We start from the raw sequence: 14,690 nt of genomic DNA on the forward strand, positions 1-14,690 counted from the left end.
TTGAAACTTAGGCGTTTTCCTCCATTTGGCGAAATTCGGCCTCTTGAGGAATTTTGCAAGGTTCTGGAATTGACACTCCTGCCTACCTAGCAGACTCTTAGGCTTTAAAATTAGGTTTCCCTTGGATTGACTTTAGGTATTCAAAATGCGAAATTCTTTGCGCAGAACTTCCCAGGCCATGCGACTTAAAATCCAAACACGCCCTTTCTTTTAACGACCACAAAGCCTATTGCTTCACCACTTCCTGGATCCCAACAAAAGGGACGGCGGACAAAAATCAAAATTCGAAACTCAGCAGGATGAAGGCTGGAAACCAAAGAGGGGGACCTTGTCGGCGACAGGGAGTGTGTGCAAGGCACAACAGTAAGGACTTGAGAGATGTCGTCTCTGAACTCTATGGTTATCATGAAGCAGATTGGTGCTGCCCAACAGAGGTAGAGGGATGATTTTATTCTGCAAACACTGAGTGCTCCGTTGATTCAGTATTTGGTATGGTGATCTGGATTCCAGGAACAATCAGGGGGACAACACACTAAATTACAGAATCTAGTATGTTATATAAGTTAAACCAAATTTTTTATTTTTATTCCCTTTTACACAGTGGAATACAACGAGAGAACATGGAACTGTGAAGAATTTGAAAAAAAAAAAGATATGCACTGAAGTAGTTTTTTTTTCCATGTGATGACTTTGTAGTTTGTACAATGCAGATCCATCAGAAGAGATGCAAAGCACTGCAGATCTATCTCTCCCAAGCGTGGAAGTTTTTTAATACAAACAATGTAGAACAAGCAGTAAAGAAACACCTAGGGAAGATGAATAAATTCACCTTTAAATGGTTACTGGGAGGTTGATGCCCTGTGCAGGCCATTGGCATTAGTTGACACTATGCATTTTGCTAAGGGTGAAGAAGCTGTGGAAATGCTGCTTACTCTTCAAGGGGCTGCCATTTGACTCTGCATGGGGACTGCAACAGAAATAATGAGCACCCCATCTAAAACTGAAGGGCATCATCATGATTCTAGGTCCCAAACCTTCTATTTTGGTGATCACACTAGATTCTATTTTGTACACTGCTTACAACAGTAGGATGCCATTACATATGTTAACATGATGTTTGTGTCTCTGATCTCTTCTTGGCATAATAGTCCACTGAAATTGGACTTCTAAAATCATAGCGTAACTCACTTTCTTTTTGTCTTACACTGGAAATAGCTTTACTCAGATTTCTTCCAATTATGTTGACCATCCATGGATGCAATTGTCTTGCAAATTTTTATTTCTTGCCTGGGATAGTCTAGAAACTGCATTGCATTTGGGATTAAACTATATGTATTTTTATGACCTACCAGGATTTTTATCTTTCGTCAATTTCTTTGCTACTGCATTAGAGTAAGCTTGCAAGAGTCATTAAGTAATAATTTTCTTCCATGTGCCTTAGATATGGATATTGTCTATTAAGATTCAATTGAGATAGAACTGACCATAAAAATAGGGACTGCATCAGTGTCCTTGCCTAGGCATTTTGGAAATCATTTTTGTCTATTTCTTGCTGATTTTGATAATTTCAGCTAACAAGATCTGGATAGGAAGTTTCCAGTATGTGTAACCTATGCTTATGAAATATGACTTGATTCTTTTCTTGGTAGCCTTGGCATGAAAGACTCCTGGGGCCCTTTGAAGGTGTTGTCTGTTGCCAGTTTGGTAAACGGAGTGGGGGACATCCTCTTATGTAGTTTCATGGGCTATGGCATTGCTGGTGCTGCTTGGGCAACAACTGTTTCACAGGTGAGATTATAAGAACTATCATGTACAAATTCTTAGAACTTTTTCTAATATCTAATGCAGATTAACTAATTAATTAAGGAGCACCAATTGAATGCTATCTTTCAACTGTCTTGTCTTCTGATTAATGCAATATCTTCAAATTTAACCAATACAAGTTTGAAATAATTAACAGTTTGTTGCAGTCCTTATGATGCTTCAATCAGTTAACAAGAAAGGCTATAATGCATTCGCACTCTCAGTCCCTTCCTCAGAAAATTTAATTCAAATAATCCAAATTGCTGCTCCGGTTTTCATAACAATGATAAGCAAGGTAACCATATTAAATTTTCTTGTATTTTGGTGTCTAAGAATGTATTGTCTCAATTAATCAAAATGAATTTATAGTGTAGAGAGTTAAATGTTATTCCCAATTAAGGATTAATATCACTATGTACCTATAATGTGCTTTTTTGATTATTAGGTTGCTTTCTATTCTCTGATTACATACTTCGCAACATCAATGGGACCTGAGAAACTTGCTGCCCACCAGGTACTCTTATCCTGTTTTTTCTCTGCTTCATAGGATTAAGGTCTAATACATTCACTTCATAGATTACTAAAAAAATCTTTGCTTCAGCCTCCATTAGCTAGGAAAATGTTTTCCTATTTGAACTATTTCTACTGAGTCTATTCTTAGAAATTGATGCCTAAAACTTGACCTTTGTTTATCGTTTAGTATTTTGTTCCACTATAATCTTCTCTTATCATGGTAGGTTATGATTGGAGTATATTGCATGTGTACTGTTTGGGGAGAACCCTTGTCGCAAACTGCCCAGGCCTTTATGCCAGCACTAATTCATGGCATGAATCGGAACTTGAAAAAGGTCTTCTTTAACTTTTATCTCTTTACAAATTGTAGAAGTTCATTCCCATATTTCTCTTTGTAATGCCACATATTGCAGATCTAATGTAGTATTAATGTCTTCTTTTGCAATGCTGTAAACCATTTAGGCTATCATTATGGAACTCTATAAATCTTATTCAGCATCATGAAGCCTCTGTTAATGTGTATATGTCGACATAATGTTTAAAATAAGTTTCCTCAATATGAGAATTGACATTCACATTTGTGATCCAGAAAAAAAGTGGAAAAATAAAGTAGGTTTGGTGCCTCTGTGTTTATGCTTTCACCTTTGTTGCTAATTGCCTGCTGAAGAATTCTTCTGTGAAATGACACATAAACTGCATTTAATCATCTAAAAGAACTTTCTTTATCCAAATCATCCTTCTGTAAAAATTCTAATCTTTTGGATGCTCTTTGTGCAAATCATGTGGACGGGTCATTTGATCGTTGCCATATATCAATTTTCATCGTTTGTTGTAGTAGTTCTAAAATATTTGTTTTGTTTCTTTTGAGCCCCAGAAAGAAGACAATGCAATTGAATTTGCATGAAATGAGCAACAAGACTGGATGAGAAAGAGGTCTCAAATCCTTGCAATGAAATGTGAATAACATACTTTCAGGGGGCAAAAGAGCAACGAGAGGAAGGGATTATGAGCATGCCCTTGAGATATCAAGAAGACTCTCTCGTTGAGCACACAAGCACATCAAGGAAATGGATCCACTGCTAGAATTAAGTGCCATTCTTTGTAAAATGGTGTAAAAATATCACAATGCAAAACAAGAATGTAATAGAAAGATTGAATAATGGGATGGGGCTGAAAATTTTTCAAAATGTGAAAGGCAAAATCAATAGTTTACTTATATCCTCCAATTCAGAATTTATTTCGAGCTGCAACTTTCCATAAAATAGCTTATAAACATTTTAAAGTAATTAATAAGCTGTAAAAGATTATTCAATTCATGAATTTTAGAAGGGCGTGTTTTCTACAATTCCAACTATATTTATAAGAAACCTACCAATGCTTATAAGACAAACTAACAACTTTTCTATGTATGAAATGATATAAGATGGTAAAGTAACACAATAAATATTAAATAAGCAAAATTTCAATGCCGAAAGTCATTTGCAGCTACTCAAGTTTTAGGCAGGTTTTTATTATTATACCAAAATTCCAGTTTTAGAAAAATAGCAAATTAATACAAGCTGGCAAAAACTGGAATATTTTATTTACAAAGATATCCTTTTCGATTTTGTTTGTATTGGTATGTATAATTGTTGATGCTTTAATAGCTTCTGTAATATCAGTAATCAATGCCAATGTGTTTGTGGTTTCCTCATACCTAATACTTGTATCTATGTCATCTTAACTTTTGCTTATTGTACCTTTTGTAACCAGTTCTAGTTTTTTTTTTGCAATATAATATTTAGCTATGTTTTTCATTAATGTAAGATGTCATGTCATTTGAAATGAGCTTTACTGTTAATTGAACACAGGCACGGTCACTACTTAAATCATTGCTTATATGTGGAGCAATAACTGGCTTTACATTGGGGTGCATGGGCACAGCTGTTTCCTTGTTTTTCCCTCACATTTTCACTAGAGATTCTGCAGTCATTGGTCAGGTGAATTGTTTATAATTTCATCATTTATATAATAGTTGAGTCAATGTTATTGATATATGTCTACCAACTCTTTTTTCTAGCATTTCTAATGTTTTTACCCACACTGCGCAGATTAGAACTTTAATTCAGTGGGCTGGGCTATATGGCCACTATCACAATAGGTTTGTAAATATTTTTAACTCACACACCATTGGGTAGGATGGTTAGATCTTTCTCATAATTAAGTTTATGAGGCCATTTCAATATCATTCTTTTAGAGTTTGTTCTTAGCTTTCAATATCCTTCTTGATCTAGGTAAAAAACCAGGAATTTTTTATGGCAAGGAGGTAAAAAGTCTCTTTGGAAAAGATTTCATCTAATAAGTTGGATCTGGATAGTTGTACTGTTTCTGTCATGAGCAAGGCGCTTGGGGCTAAGCTTATTTGGTATTTGATAAACTCTCCAACTAGTTTTTGAATTTCTTTTTTGCTTACAAATTTGAGATGGTTTGAATAACCTTCCTTCTCAACATCTACAGAAGCCACATGCATATCCAAAATTTTGTCCTTGATTGTCTCACCTACTGGTATAATAAAAGATAATATTTCACAGTTTCTTGTAAATGGGTCAACATTAATTGTTGGGACAAGTCCATCCTTGGATTTAAGCCTCTAATCCTTTCTATTTCTAGTAACCTCCTTCACATCATACTTCGTCCTGACATCAAAAATCTTGCTCAACCCTTCACTTGGGATGGCCTTCAACCCAAATAGATTGTAATGTCCCCTATTTATACAGTGTCAATTCCCAAGAGCAACTTCCATGTTACTACCTTTTATCACTATTAATTGAGCATAAGTAACTAATTCTTTGTAATATAACTTATGATGCCATTAAAACCATGCCTAAACCCAAACCAATCTGATCCCATTCCCAGAAGATGGCTTGGCTGCCTAGGGCACTTGACACCACCTCCTTAAATGTAGCCTAGATTACCAGAACTCAGTCCGTTCACCCTTGGGGCCTGCAGCTAAGGTTTCAGGAGGAGTCCTTTCACCCTTTGGGCTTTCTATTGAAGTGGTTTTACTCTGCCCTTCCCTAGCAGCACCCATCTCCCTTGGGGAATAGAAGGATTAGAATAGATTTATGACCTAGGACAAAGTTATGGCAATATCACTTTGTACTGTGGATGTATATTATGACTGTCATACATATTGCAGTCTATATTAATAGTACTATTAAATTCTGCATAAGAACATTATCAGTCTTCATATATTACACATATATATTAAGCACATCCACATGCATACCACCAAGAACAAGGATGTTACTGCCTGTAACTTAGTAACAGTTCTGATCTGATCTGATCGATGGTGATGTCACTAGATACTTTTGATTCCTTTCCTTTATATCTATCATTGTGAGGGAGAGGTCACACCTCTTCATCATGCATGCCCTTTGGCAAGAGACACATCCTTTCACCATTAGCACCCTTTGAAAGAGTGCAACTTTTCATTATTTCTGCCCTTTGAAAAAGGATACAACCTTTCACAATCAAATCTGCACTTCTTATTTAAATCAAATCTGCACTTCTGATTCCCAAATTATCGCCCCCTTCAAATGAGTTCTCTTCTCCCTTTTATACCTCATATTTTGGGGAGTCACAACTTATCATTTCATGCCTTTTGACCATTTATTAACTTTAATTAAATTTTAATTATATTTAATCATATTCTTTCATATTTTAATTTAATTTTAATTTTTGTTCTTTTGTATTTTAATTTTATTATTATTATTATTTATTATTAAATTATATTTAAAAGTGGGGACATTACATAGATTTTACCTTAATGGGTTGGACCCTAGGTTGCCGGTTCGGGTTCGAAGAACAGGTACGGCAAAATTTTGAAAAGGGGTTTGGGTTTGTTTGGGTTCGTCAGTACAAAAACAATATAAAAATTATATTATATAATATTATATTATATTATATAGTAATTATATATATTATATTATATTAGATAATAATTACAAGTGTTTTCATCGATTACTTTCCGACTCCTTCCTTTCAATAAGAACTGCTGAAAGCCTCTAAGCGGGAAATCCTTCTCTATTGTGGTTTCGGGGATCAGAAGCCAAGGGTAAGCCCCCGAAAGCAGAGATGCAGAAGAACAACCTGACCCAGCCAGATAGATGCTGCGTGCGACTAAGGGACAGATAGATGCTGCGACGGATTGGGGCTACCCAGCTGGGAAGAATAGCTCATTTGTCCACTTACGGCAACTGCAACTGTTTTGACTTTACTGACTGCTGTTTTGAACCGAACCAGACGCGAACTGAACTCGAAACAGGACCCAACTCGAACCCGGACCAGTATTTGGGTGTGTGAGTGCCGAACCCGGTAACCCAGGAACTTGGACCTGGTACATAGGATGTGCTCCTGACTTAAAATGATTTTTTTTGGCCTTCTTCCTACTGATCCATAAAGGGAGAATTGTCTTATTTAGGGTAAAATCAACTCTAGCTACTACACCATGATTCCCACAGCCCATCACTTATAGGATGGTGAACCCATTGATAGGCATTTGAACATCATTTATAGCCAAAATGTAGCCCCTAAAATAAAAACTTTCAATGGTTTGTTAGACAAAAAAAAGTTCCTTACTGAAGAAAATCTTGTCAAAAGAGGCATCATGGGCCCTCACATTTGCTACATATGCTTCAGAGGTAGTGAAATGCAAGATCACTTCTTCTTTGACTATCACGATATACCCACATTCTGGATCTCTCTTGCTCTTTGCTTTGTAAATAGATTAAATATGGACTACAACTCTTAAAAAGGTAAGCCTCTCATTAAGTTCTTATGGTCTTCTATGCCCTTTTTCTGCATGTAGAATATTTGGTTGGATTGGAAAAACAAAATCTTTAGAGACAAAGCCATCCAAATAATAGATCTACTTCAAAAGATCCAGCATGCCATTATTGAAAATGTCATAGTTTGCTTCAAGGAAAAGAAGAACCCGAGCACGCTCTCTAGAGTTGAACTCAATCTTCTTTGAAGATTGTACCTCTCTGATTTTTTCTGCTCTCCTATCTTTAGTAGCCCTTTTGTCCTCATTAATTTTCTGGCTCTCTTATTTGATGACACCACAAAAGCTAACCTGGCTATTGATGTTGTTGGGGGAGTACTTTGGACTGGACCTTATGTAAATTTTTTGGAAATTTGCACGAACCTGGGAAAAATTTGTAATAATGAAGGCATTCTTTTACCTTGCTGCCCAAGTTAAAAACTTCATGAACATCAGCATAGAAAATCCTCCTGATGAATTTAATGCTTAGTCTTTGGCCTCTTCTAGAGCACTCCAGGTTGACTTCTCGTCACCATGAGGAGGATTTATTTTATTTATCCAATTCCTTCTCTGAGATTGATTTCTATTCTTTGTATCTCTAATTGATCAATTATTTTTTTATTTTTTGCCCACAGTCCCACTGTTGAAATTTTTATCCACATTGGGTTTCTAGGGTATATAACTTGTGTTCTGTTGTTTTGCATATATTTTTTCTGCTCTTCACATGGCCAATTGGTCATTTCTTGGAAGTTGTTTTCATGGTTGTACCCAATGAAATCCATTGTAATAGTTGTTTCTAGTCGAATGGAGAGGTTGTTGTTTCAGATCAATCGCTCTGAGATTGAGATAAACTAGGTCTAGATGATGCTGACTACAATTTGGAGCTACTAGAGAGTGCAATGGCAAATGAAAGGAAGATAGGACTAAGAAAGTCATTGTTAGCATGATAAGGGCTTCAACAAGCATGGAATTTGGTTCAAATATTGACGAGGATAAATAAAATGTGATAAAGTTTGCAGATGGATTTTTTTGTTTTGTGTCTATAAAGTGGTTCATTTTTTATTGAAGAAAGACTTCAATTTAAAAGTATAAATTGTGCCAGGTTAAAAGGAAATTTGGGTACATATCAAAGTTGCATGTTCATGTTATGACCGAGTAATGTAAATCACATCAAGTGAAGATAGAGTCCTTCACTAGAGTTTGGATACATGTCTGAATGCTATGATGGTAGGGAAAAGTCAATGCCTATGAAGTTATGTGCAGAAGTCTAGGGCATGAAGCAAAATGAAATCTGAAAATTGCAGCCATATCAACAAATATAGGCAAGAAAATGAGTTTTCAATTATCAAAATCATGGCCAACATGAATAGAAGTGTGCAAGAAAAATCCAACAAAAAAATGAACTTTCATTTCTTCTTGGTATTCATGAGAGCACATGCAGCTACCAAAGGCACGTGCCTTATTTAAAGGAAAATGTCAGTCGAAATCATACTTTACAGGCACATGCACATTGTAGGAGCAAAGTTGTGTGTTTGAGGCATTAGGGTGTGGATGTGAGACACAGACATGCATGTCTAAACAACTGCAATAATTGTATTTCGCGTGCTAAACCTTAGGATTGCAACTGGAGCTTAAGTGCATACCTATTCAAACTACAATTTGAAGATGAATTTTGAGTTTTTGGAGGCTCTAGGGTGAAGTGTGTGTGGGCACATCCTTGCAGATTTATATTTGTGGCTGAATGAGATCTAAAAGTTAACCATCAACCGCTCTACAGATGAAGCCTCGGGAAAAGTGGTTACCACCTATATGATGAATTGTGCATATCCCAGTGAGTGGAGCATGTTCAGAATGAAATCCCTCTACTATCATATTATGTCACAAGCTTTGTCAAAGTTTTAAAATAATTCAAAAGCATTTGAAAAATGTATATTGTCAAATTTTAAACATGAATAACAATGATGTTTAGATATTAGTATGAATGATATTTCAAAACAGATGGCTGTTTCTAGGTTTGATTAAATTCATAGAAAAATTTACCAAAATCAAAGAAACTGTTGACGGGAATAATCATTATGTTATGTTGGTATATTATGTTTATGTTGTCGTTGGTAATAATGAGTTACGGCGGTCAGTTAGTTAGCCGACGGGTAGGTAGTTGGAGTCGCGACGGTTGTGTCGCACCCCTTCGGCTGTCATATATTGTACCACCTCCGAGTGTTGGAGGACATGTAATGTTGATGGCAGAATATAATATGAACATCTCTTGACATTAATGGAAAGCTTATTCTGGTACTTCTTTTGTATTTGCATTGTGCATTGCTGTTCGATTTCTGTATTCTTCCTGTTTACCCAGTGAGGTAAACATTTGGCGCCGCTGCCTAGACGAACTCGAAACGGAAGACACGGATGGCGCATAGACCCAATGGGCCTACCCGTTGCTGAAATAAACCCAGAAGTCGACGATGCCCAAACAAAACTCTACGTAGGAGAAGACACCTACCGTGAGAACCGACGACAGCAAATTTTACGAGAATTTCATGAGCGCCAGGATGACGGACGTAGGGAAGACCGACGAAGGACAAATAATCCTTAAATTGTGAAAGGAGAGAAATAAAGAACACTGTTAGAAGCAGAAGAATTATGTTGATTGTATACAAAAGAATGAATTAATAAAGACGTGTTGTGTTTTGATTTATGTGTTGAGAAACATGAAATTGTATCACAATTAATGCCCAATTTACTGAATAAAGACAGAAATAAGAAATTAGAAACCGACGAGTGGGAGGCTGCGCAGAAGGCTTTGATTCTGGAACGTGTAGAACGTAGACGGAGGCTGAGGCAACTTGCCGAAGGACGACCTACCGAAGGGTTGCCCGAAGGGAACCAAGGAGGTGTCACGGAAGGTGCAGAAGCCGAGGGGAATTTCTACGCGTCGCCAGACTATGGTAGAGCGAGAAGCCTTGAAGAGTTTCTGGAGGAAACTAGGTTACGGAGAGAACTAGTTGAAGAGACTTGAGATCGGTTCAAAAACTTATCTCTCACGCCACAAAGGGAGGATCACCGAAGGGAGCCGGGCACGGGTGACGACGAAGCGCCACAAAGGGAGGATCACCGAAGGGAGCCTGGCATGGGTCACGACGAAGGGGAAGTTAACCGCACGGTAGGTATAAGGCGAACACCGTACCTTCGGTCACCACCACAGGAGACATCAGCGGCATCGGAGGAAGTAACCGCACGGTAGGTACAAGGCAGAACACCGTACCTTTGGTCACCACCACAGGAGGCATCAGCGGCATCGGAGGGAGCAGCACCGGAGGGCAGACACAGCCACAACCACCTCCAAGTAGACGATTTCCATCAATGGCGACCAAACAGAAGTTACCCAAATTCAACGGGGATAGCAAAGATGATCCCGCACGGCATTGCCGTACATGCGAAACCATCTGGACAGCCAACGGGGTGACTGACCAGGGTGAATGGATGAAGCAGTTCCCCGCCACACTGAGAGGAGTGGCTATTGACTGGTATGCAGACTTGGATAAAACCAGTGTAACTACGTGGGATGAATTGAAGAAAGCATTCGAGAAGGAATTCCGGCTTCTCCGGGATGATAACGAGATAGTTTCCGAAATCTACGGAACAAAGCAAGGAAAGAAGGAGACCGTACGGGCGTACGGGTGCCGACTAAAAGAGTTAGTCGGGAAAATGGAAAGCCAACCGACCGATGGCTTGAAGAAGAGGTGGTTTGTCGAGGGTTTGAACCCTAAGCTACGACGGAAGATGAAAATTGTGCCTCCAACATCCTACGACGACGCATACAACCGGGCCATGGACCTGGAAAGTGAAAATAAGACGGCCAAAAAGAAGAAGAATAGATCTTCATCATCATCTGAAGATGATGACACATCGGAAGAAGAGAGTAGTAGTGACGAGAAGCCGAGGAAGAAAGTCACAGCCCTTCAAAAAGATATGGAAAGGATGTTAAAAGAATTTAAGACAATGAAGGGGACTACAAGTAAGGACGATGAACTATGGTGCACGGAGTGTAAGGAGAGCGGCCACATGAAAGGTGCCTGTCCCAAGAAGGCATTCTGCGACATCTGCCAGATTATGGGGCATTCTACGAAGGAATGTCCATACAATCTGAAGGCACGTAACCAGCAAGTGCTCTTTGCGCAGGAGCAGCCATCCACATCGGAGGCAAACAATAATGCATCATCTGGAGGATACCGGGACAACAGACGCGGAGGCGGAAGGAATAGCAACAATACCAATAACGGAAGCCGTATCCAGTATGACGCCAAGGGCCGGCCAATTATCCAATGTAGGGCCTGTAATCAGTGGGGGCACTTCGCCCGTGATTGCATGAAGGAAGCCACCCCTCAGCACCTCTGCCATTGGTGCGGGCCAGGCGACCATGAGGACGCAAATTGCCCGCAGGCAGGGGTTAATCTCCTCAACATTGAGAAGGCTGAGAAGACTGGTGAGAAAGAAGTACTGGCGATCACCCGTGCCCAGACGAAAAAAGCCACTTATCCCGACCCCCGTACGGAGAAGGAGAGATTACGGGAGGCAAAGGCCAATATTGAACGTGAGATGATGACCGAACGACGGGACAACGAGGTGGCGAGTACATCATTCCGTACGGAAGCGGAAAATAATATCATTGAGCAAATCTTGCAGATAGAGGTGCCGATAAAGGTAAAAGACCTTCTAGACTCTATGCCACAATTGAGGACTGCCATCCTCACTAATGTGCAAAGCACCGCATCGTCGAGTGCACCACAGGTAGGGGTTCCCGCCACCGCTACGAAGAGTACACCACAGGTGGAGGTTTCCGTCAGCCCTTCGACTGACCCGATGTTACTAGCCGTGAGCAGTGGTAGACACCCAGCTGTGGTAGAAATGGGTATCCGTGGGACCATTTTGAAGGACACCATTGTGGATGGTGGATCTGGGGTGAATGTACTACCAGAAGAAACATGGAAGCGGCTGGGGAAGCCCACCCTGTGGCCACCCACATTCAACCTGGTGGGAGTGGACCAACACGGCATTAAGCCACTCGGCCTGTTGATGGCCCAGCAAGTGACAATTGGTACACAACCATTCTTGTTAGATTTCGTGGTTATTCCCTCGAAGAAGAAAGGCTATGACGCCATCCTGGGGAGAGCGTGGTTGATCAATGCAAGGGTAAACCACAACTGGAAGAAAAATACACTTTCCATGGAGAAGGGAGGGCGGAAATATACCATTGACCTACACACCCAAAATGTCGGCGAAGAGCTCGCCTCTTCCGACTCGGAGGACTCTAATAGAGGGGAAGGGGGTCCCGATGAAAGTAAGGGCAAGAACGCGATGGAGCCGAACAGTGAAGGGGTGCTAGAATTGGAGGGATGTTCTGAAGATGAGGTATGCTCGACTAACGGGCTCTTCCACTGGCAAATGGAGGATTACGAAATGTTCCAAAGCTACAGGCTCGAAGTAGAGGAACCAGAGCAACCAATAGAGGTGTACCTGCCGGAATACAAAGAATATTGGAAGGGAGATGCCCCAAACCCTGGCGACGTAAATAATCCGAAGAGTGTTGGCAACGATTGGAACCCTGTGTGGAAGACCGCAATCTTCAAAATCCTTATTATTCTTCTTCTTCTTATGTACGGGAAGGAGACCATGGTCCCTGTAGAATTTGTGGTTCCAGGTCTTCGGATGGCCATGGAAAATAAACTTGCCACCAATAGGTTCAAATTGAAACCCTACCATGAGAGGCGCATAGGGGACCCGAGAGGCCGGAAGGACACCCGGGAGTCCGGAGGGGGACTCAAGAGGATGGAAGTGGACCTGAGAGGCCGGGCAAGCGACCCGAGAGGCACGGGACAAAAGCAGGAGACTTTTGGGCGAGGAAAACCGAGAAGGATGAAGAGCGATCCCAGAGACAGGGGACTCGAGCCGAAGACTCTCTAGACAACTTGAAAAAAATAAAAATAAAAAAATTTGGAAAAAATCGCACGGTCGTACGACAGCGACCGTATGGTAAAAAAAAAAAAACGAAGGAAAAAAAGACCACCGTACGGTGGCCACGTAGTGGATACCACCGTGCGGTGGCACCACCGAAGGTGGAACCCACCGTGCGGTGGAAGCCACCGACGGTGGAAGCCACCGACGGTGGAAGCCACCGACGGTGGAAGCCACCGTGCGGTGGCACCACCGAAGGTGGAACCCATCGTGCGGTGGAAGCCGCGTGAACCGAAGGGAAAGACAATCACCGCACATGCCGAAGGAGATAAAACGCACCGAAGGGAAAAACAGGACACGCAGCCAAAGAAAAAAGAACCCTGCACCACCGAAGGGAAAACAAAAGCAGTCGAAGAAGCCGTGAAAATAAAGCCGCACAAAGGAAACAAAGAGCTACCGCAGGGAGTGAAGCGGATGGATGGGGTCGAGGGTTCTTACAGATTGATCCGCCGCTTAGGGAGAGCGGGATTTCGTACAATTCCACACAGCCACATAAGGGCAAAACGATCGCCACAGGTAGACCAAGTAGCCGCACGATTGGAGGTGGTATGGCGGGACATTACAGTGCCTAAAAAAAAAAACAAAAAAAAAAAACAAAACAAAACACGGGAAGTGTTGTGCTTGCTTGTCCGTACTGTGAGAAAGAAGCCTGCAGCTAAGCATTGGCGGGGAAGAAATAAGCCGTAGAGGGAGACGGATTTGGAGGTTGCGAACAAACAGAGTTTGAGGGAAGGCATTGCAGGTCCGTGCAGTCGTACGACAACAGGGAGTTATTCAGTTCAGTTTTTAGCCTTTGGGGAGTGTGATGGAGGATTTGAGGTGGCTCCTAGCATTTGTGCCAACGGATTGTGGCCACCTCCAGGCATGACTGGTACGCTTTGAGGAACTCGGAGTATGTCTCGGCTGGACGTGAGGTTGCCTTGGTGGATGCACAGAGGGCTCGGGAGGAGCTGACCACCAGGTTGGAGGCAATAGTCGCGTGAGACTTAGTTCAGCGTACCCAGGAGTTGGATGCCGAGAGAGCAGCACGGGTGGCTATCGAGAACAAATTGGCTAGGGAGACAGAATCATTTGAGTAGCAGTTGGTGGAAGCTGAAAAACGTGTTTTGCACACAAGTTTGGGTTAGGCCCAGGAGGACTGTGATGGCAAAGGAAGCAATATTGGTGAAATCCGCACTTGAGCATCGAATGGTAGCAGAAAAGGGTTTTCAGGCGAGGACGCAGGAAGTGTATAAGATCCGGGCCTAACAGGCGTCAGTAGTTCCTGCCGTTCATCTCTATTTTGTATTAAGTCGTCGGAGTCGACTTCTTTTCTTGGGGGGGATGATGTTGACGGGAATAATCATTATGTTATGTTGGTATATTATGTTTATGTTGTCGTCGGTAATAATGAGTTACAGCAGTCAGTTAGTTAGCCGACGGGTAGGTAGTTGGAGTCGCGACGGTTGTGTCGCACCCCTTCGGCTGTCATATATTGTACCACCTCCGAGTGTTGGAGGACATGTAATGTTGACGGCAGAATATAATATGAACATCTCTTGACATTAATGGAAAG

General features: G+C 41.1%; 1 protein-coding gene across 3 annotated transcripts in view; it reads left to right on the plus strand.

The window, feature by feature from the left end:
* The window catches only part of LOC131070133 (protein DETOXIFICATION 46, chloroplastic), a 214,964-nt gene that overhangs the window by 134,211 nt on the left and 66,063 nt on the right, over window positions 1–14,690 (plus strand). The window contains exons 6-12 of one of the 3 annotated variants that reach the window (XM_058005666.2): window positions 1,650–1,788; window positions 1,961–2,098; window positions 2,249–2,317; window positions 2,541–2,651; window positions 4,167–4,295; window positions 4,407–4,456; window positions 4,590–4,608. In XM_058005666.2, the coding sequence (XP_057861649.1) occupies window positions 1,650–1,788; window positions 1,961–2,098; window positions 2,249–2,317; window positions 2,541–2,651; window positions 4,167–4,295; window positions 4,407–4,456; window positions 4,590–4,593 (640 nt within the window). In that variant the 3' untranslated portion in view covers window positions 4,594–4,608. Of the gene's footprint in view, window positions 1–1,649; window positions 1,789–1,960; window positions 2,099–2,248; window positions 2,318–2,540; window positions 2,652–4,166; window positions 4,296–4,406; window positions 4,457–4,589; window positions 4,609–14,690 lie in introns of those variants that run through there. The other 2 variants (XR_009371584.1, XM_058005665.2) reach the window with 2 other exon arrangements.

The sequence above is a fragment of the Cryptomeria japonica genome, chromosome 1, assembly GCF_030272615.1.
Source record: "Cryptomeria japonica chromosome 1, Sugi_1.0, whole genome shotgun sequence".
Lineage (NCBI taxonomy): Eukaryota > Viridiplantae > Streptophyta > Pinopsida > Cupressales > Cupressaceae > Cryptomeria > Cryptomeria japonica.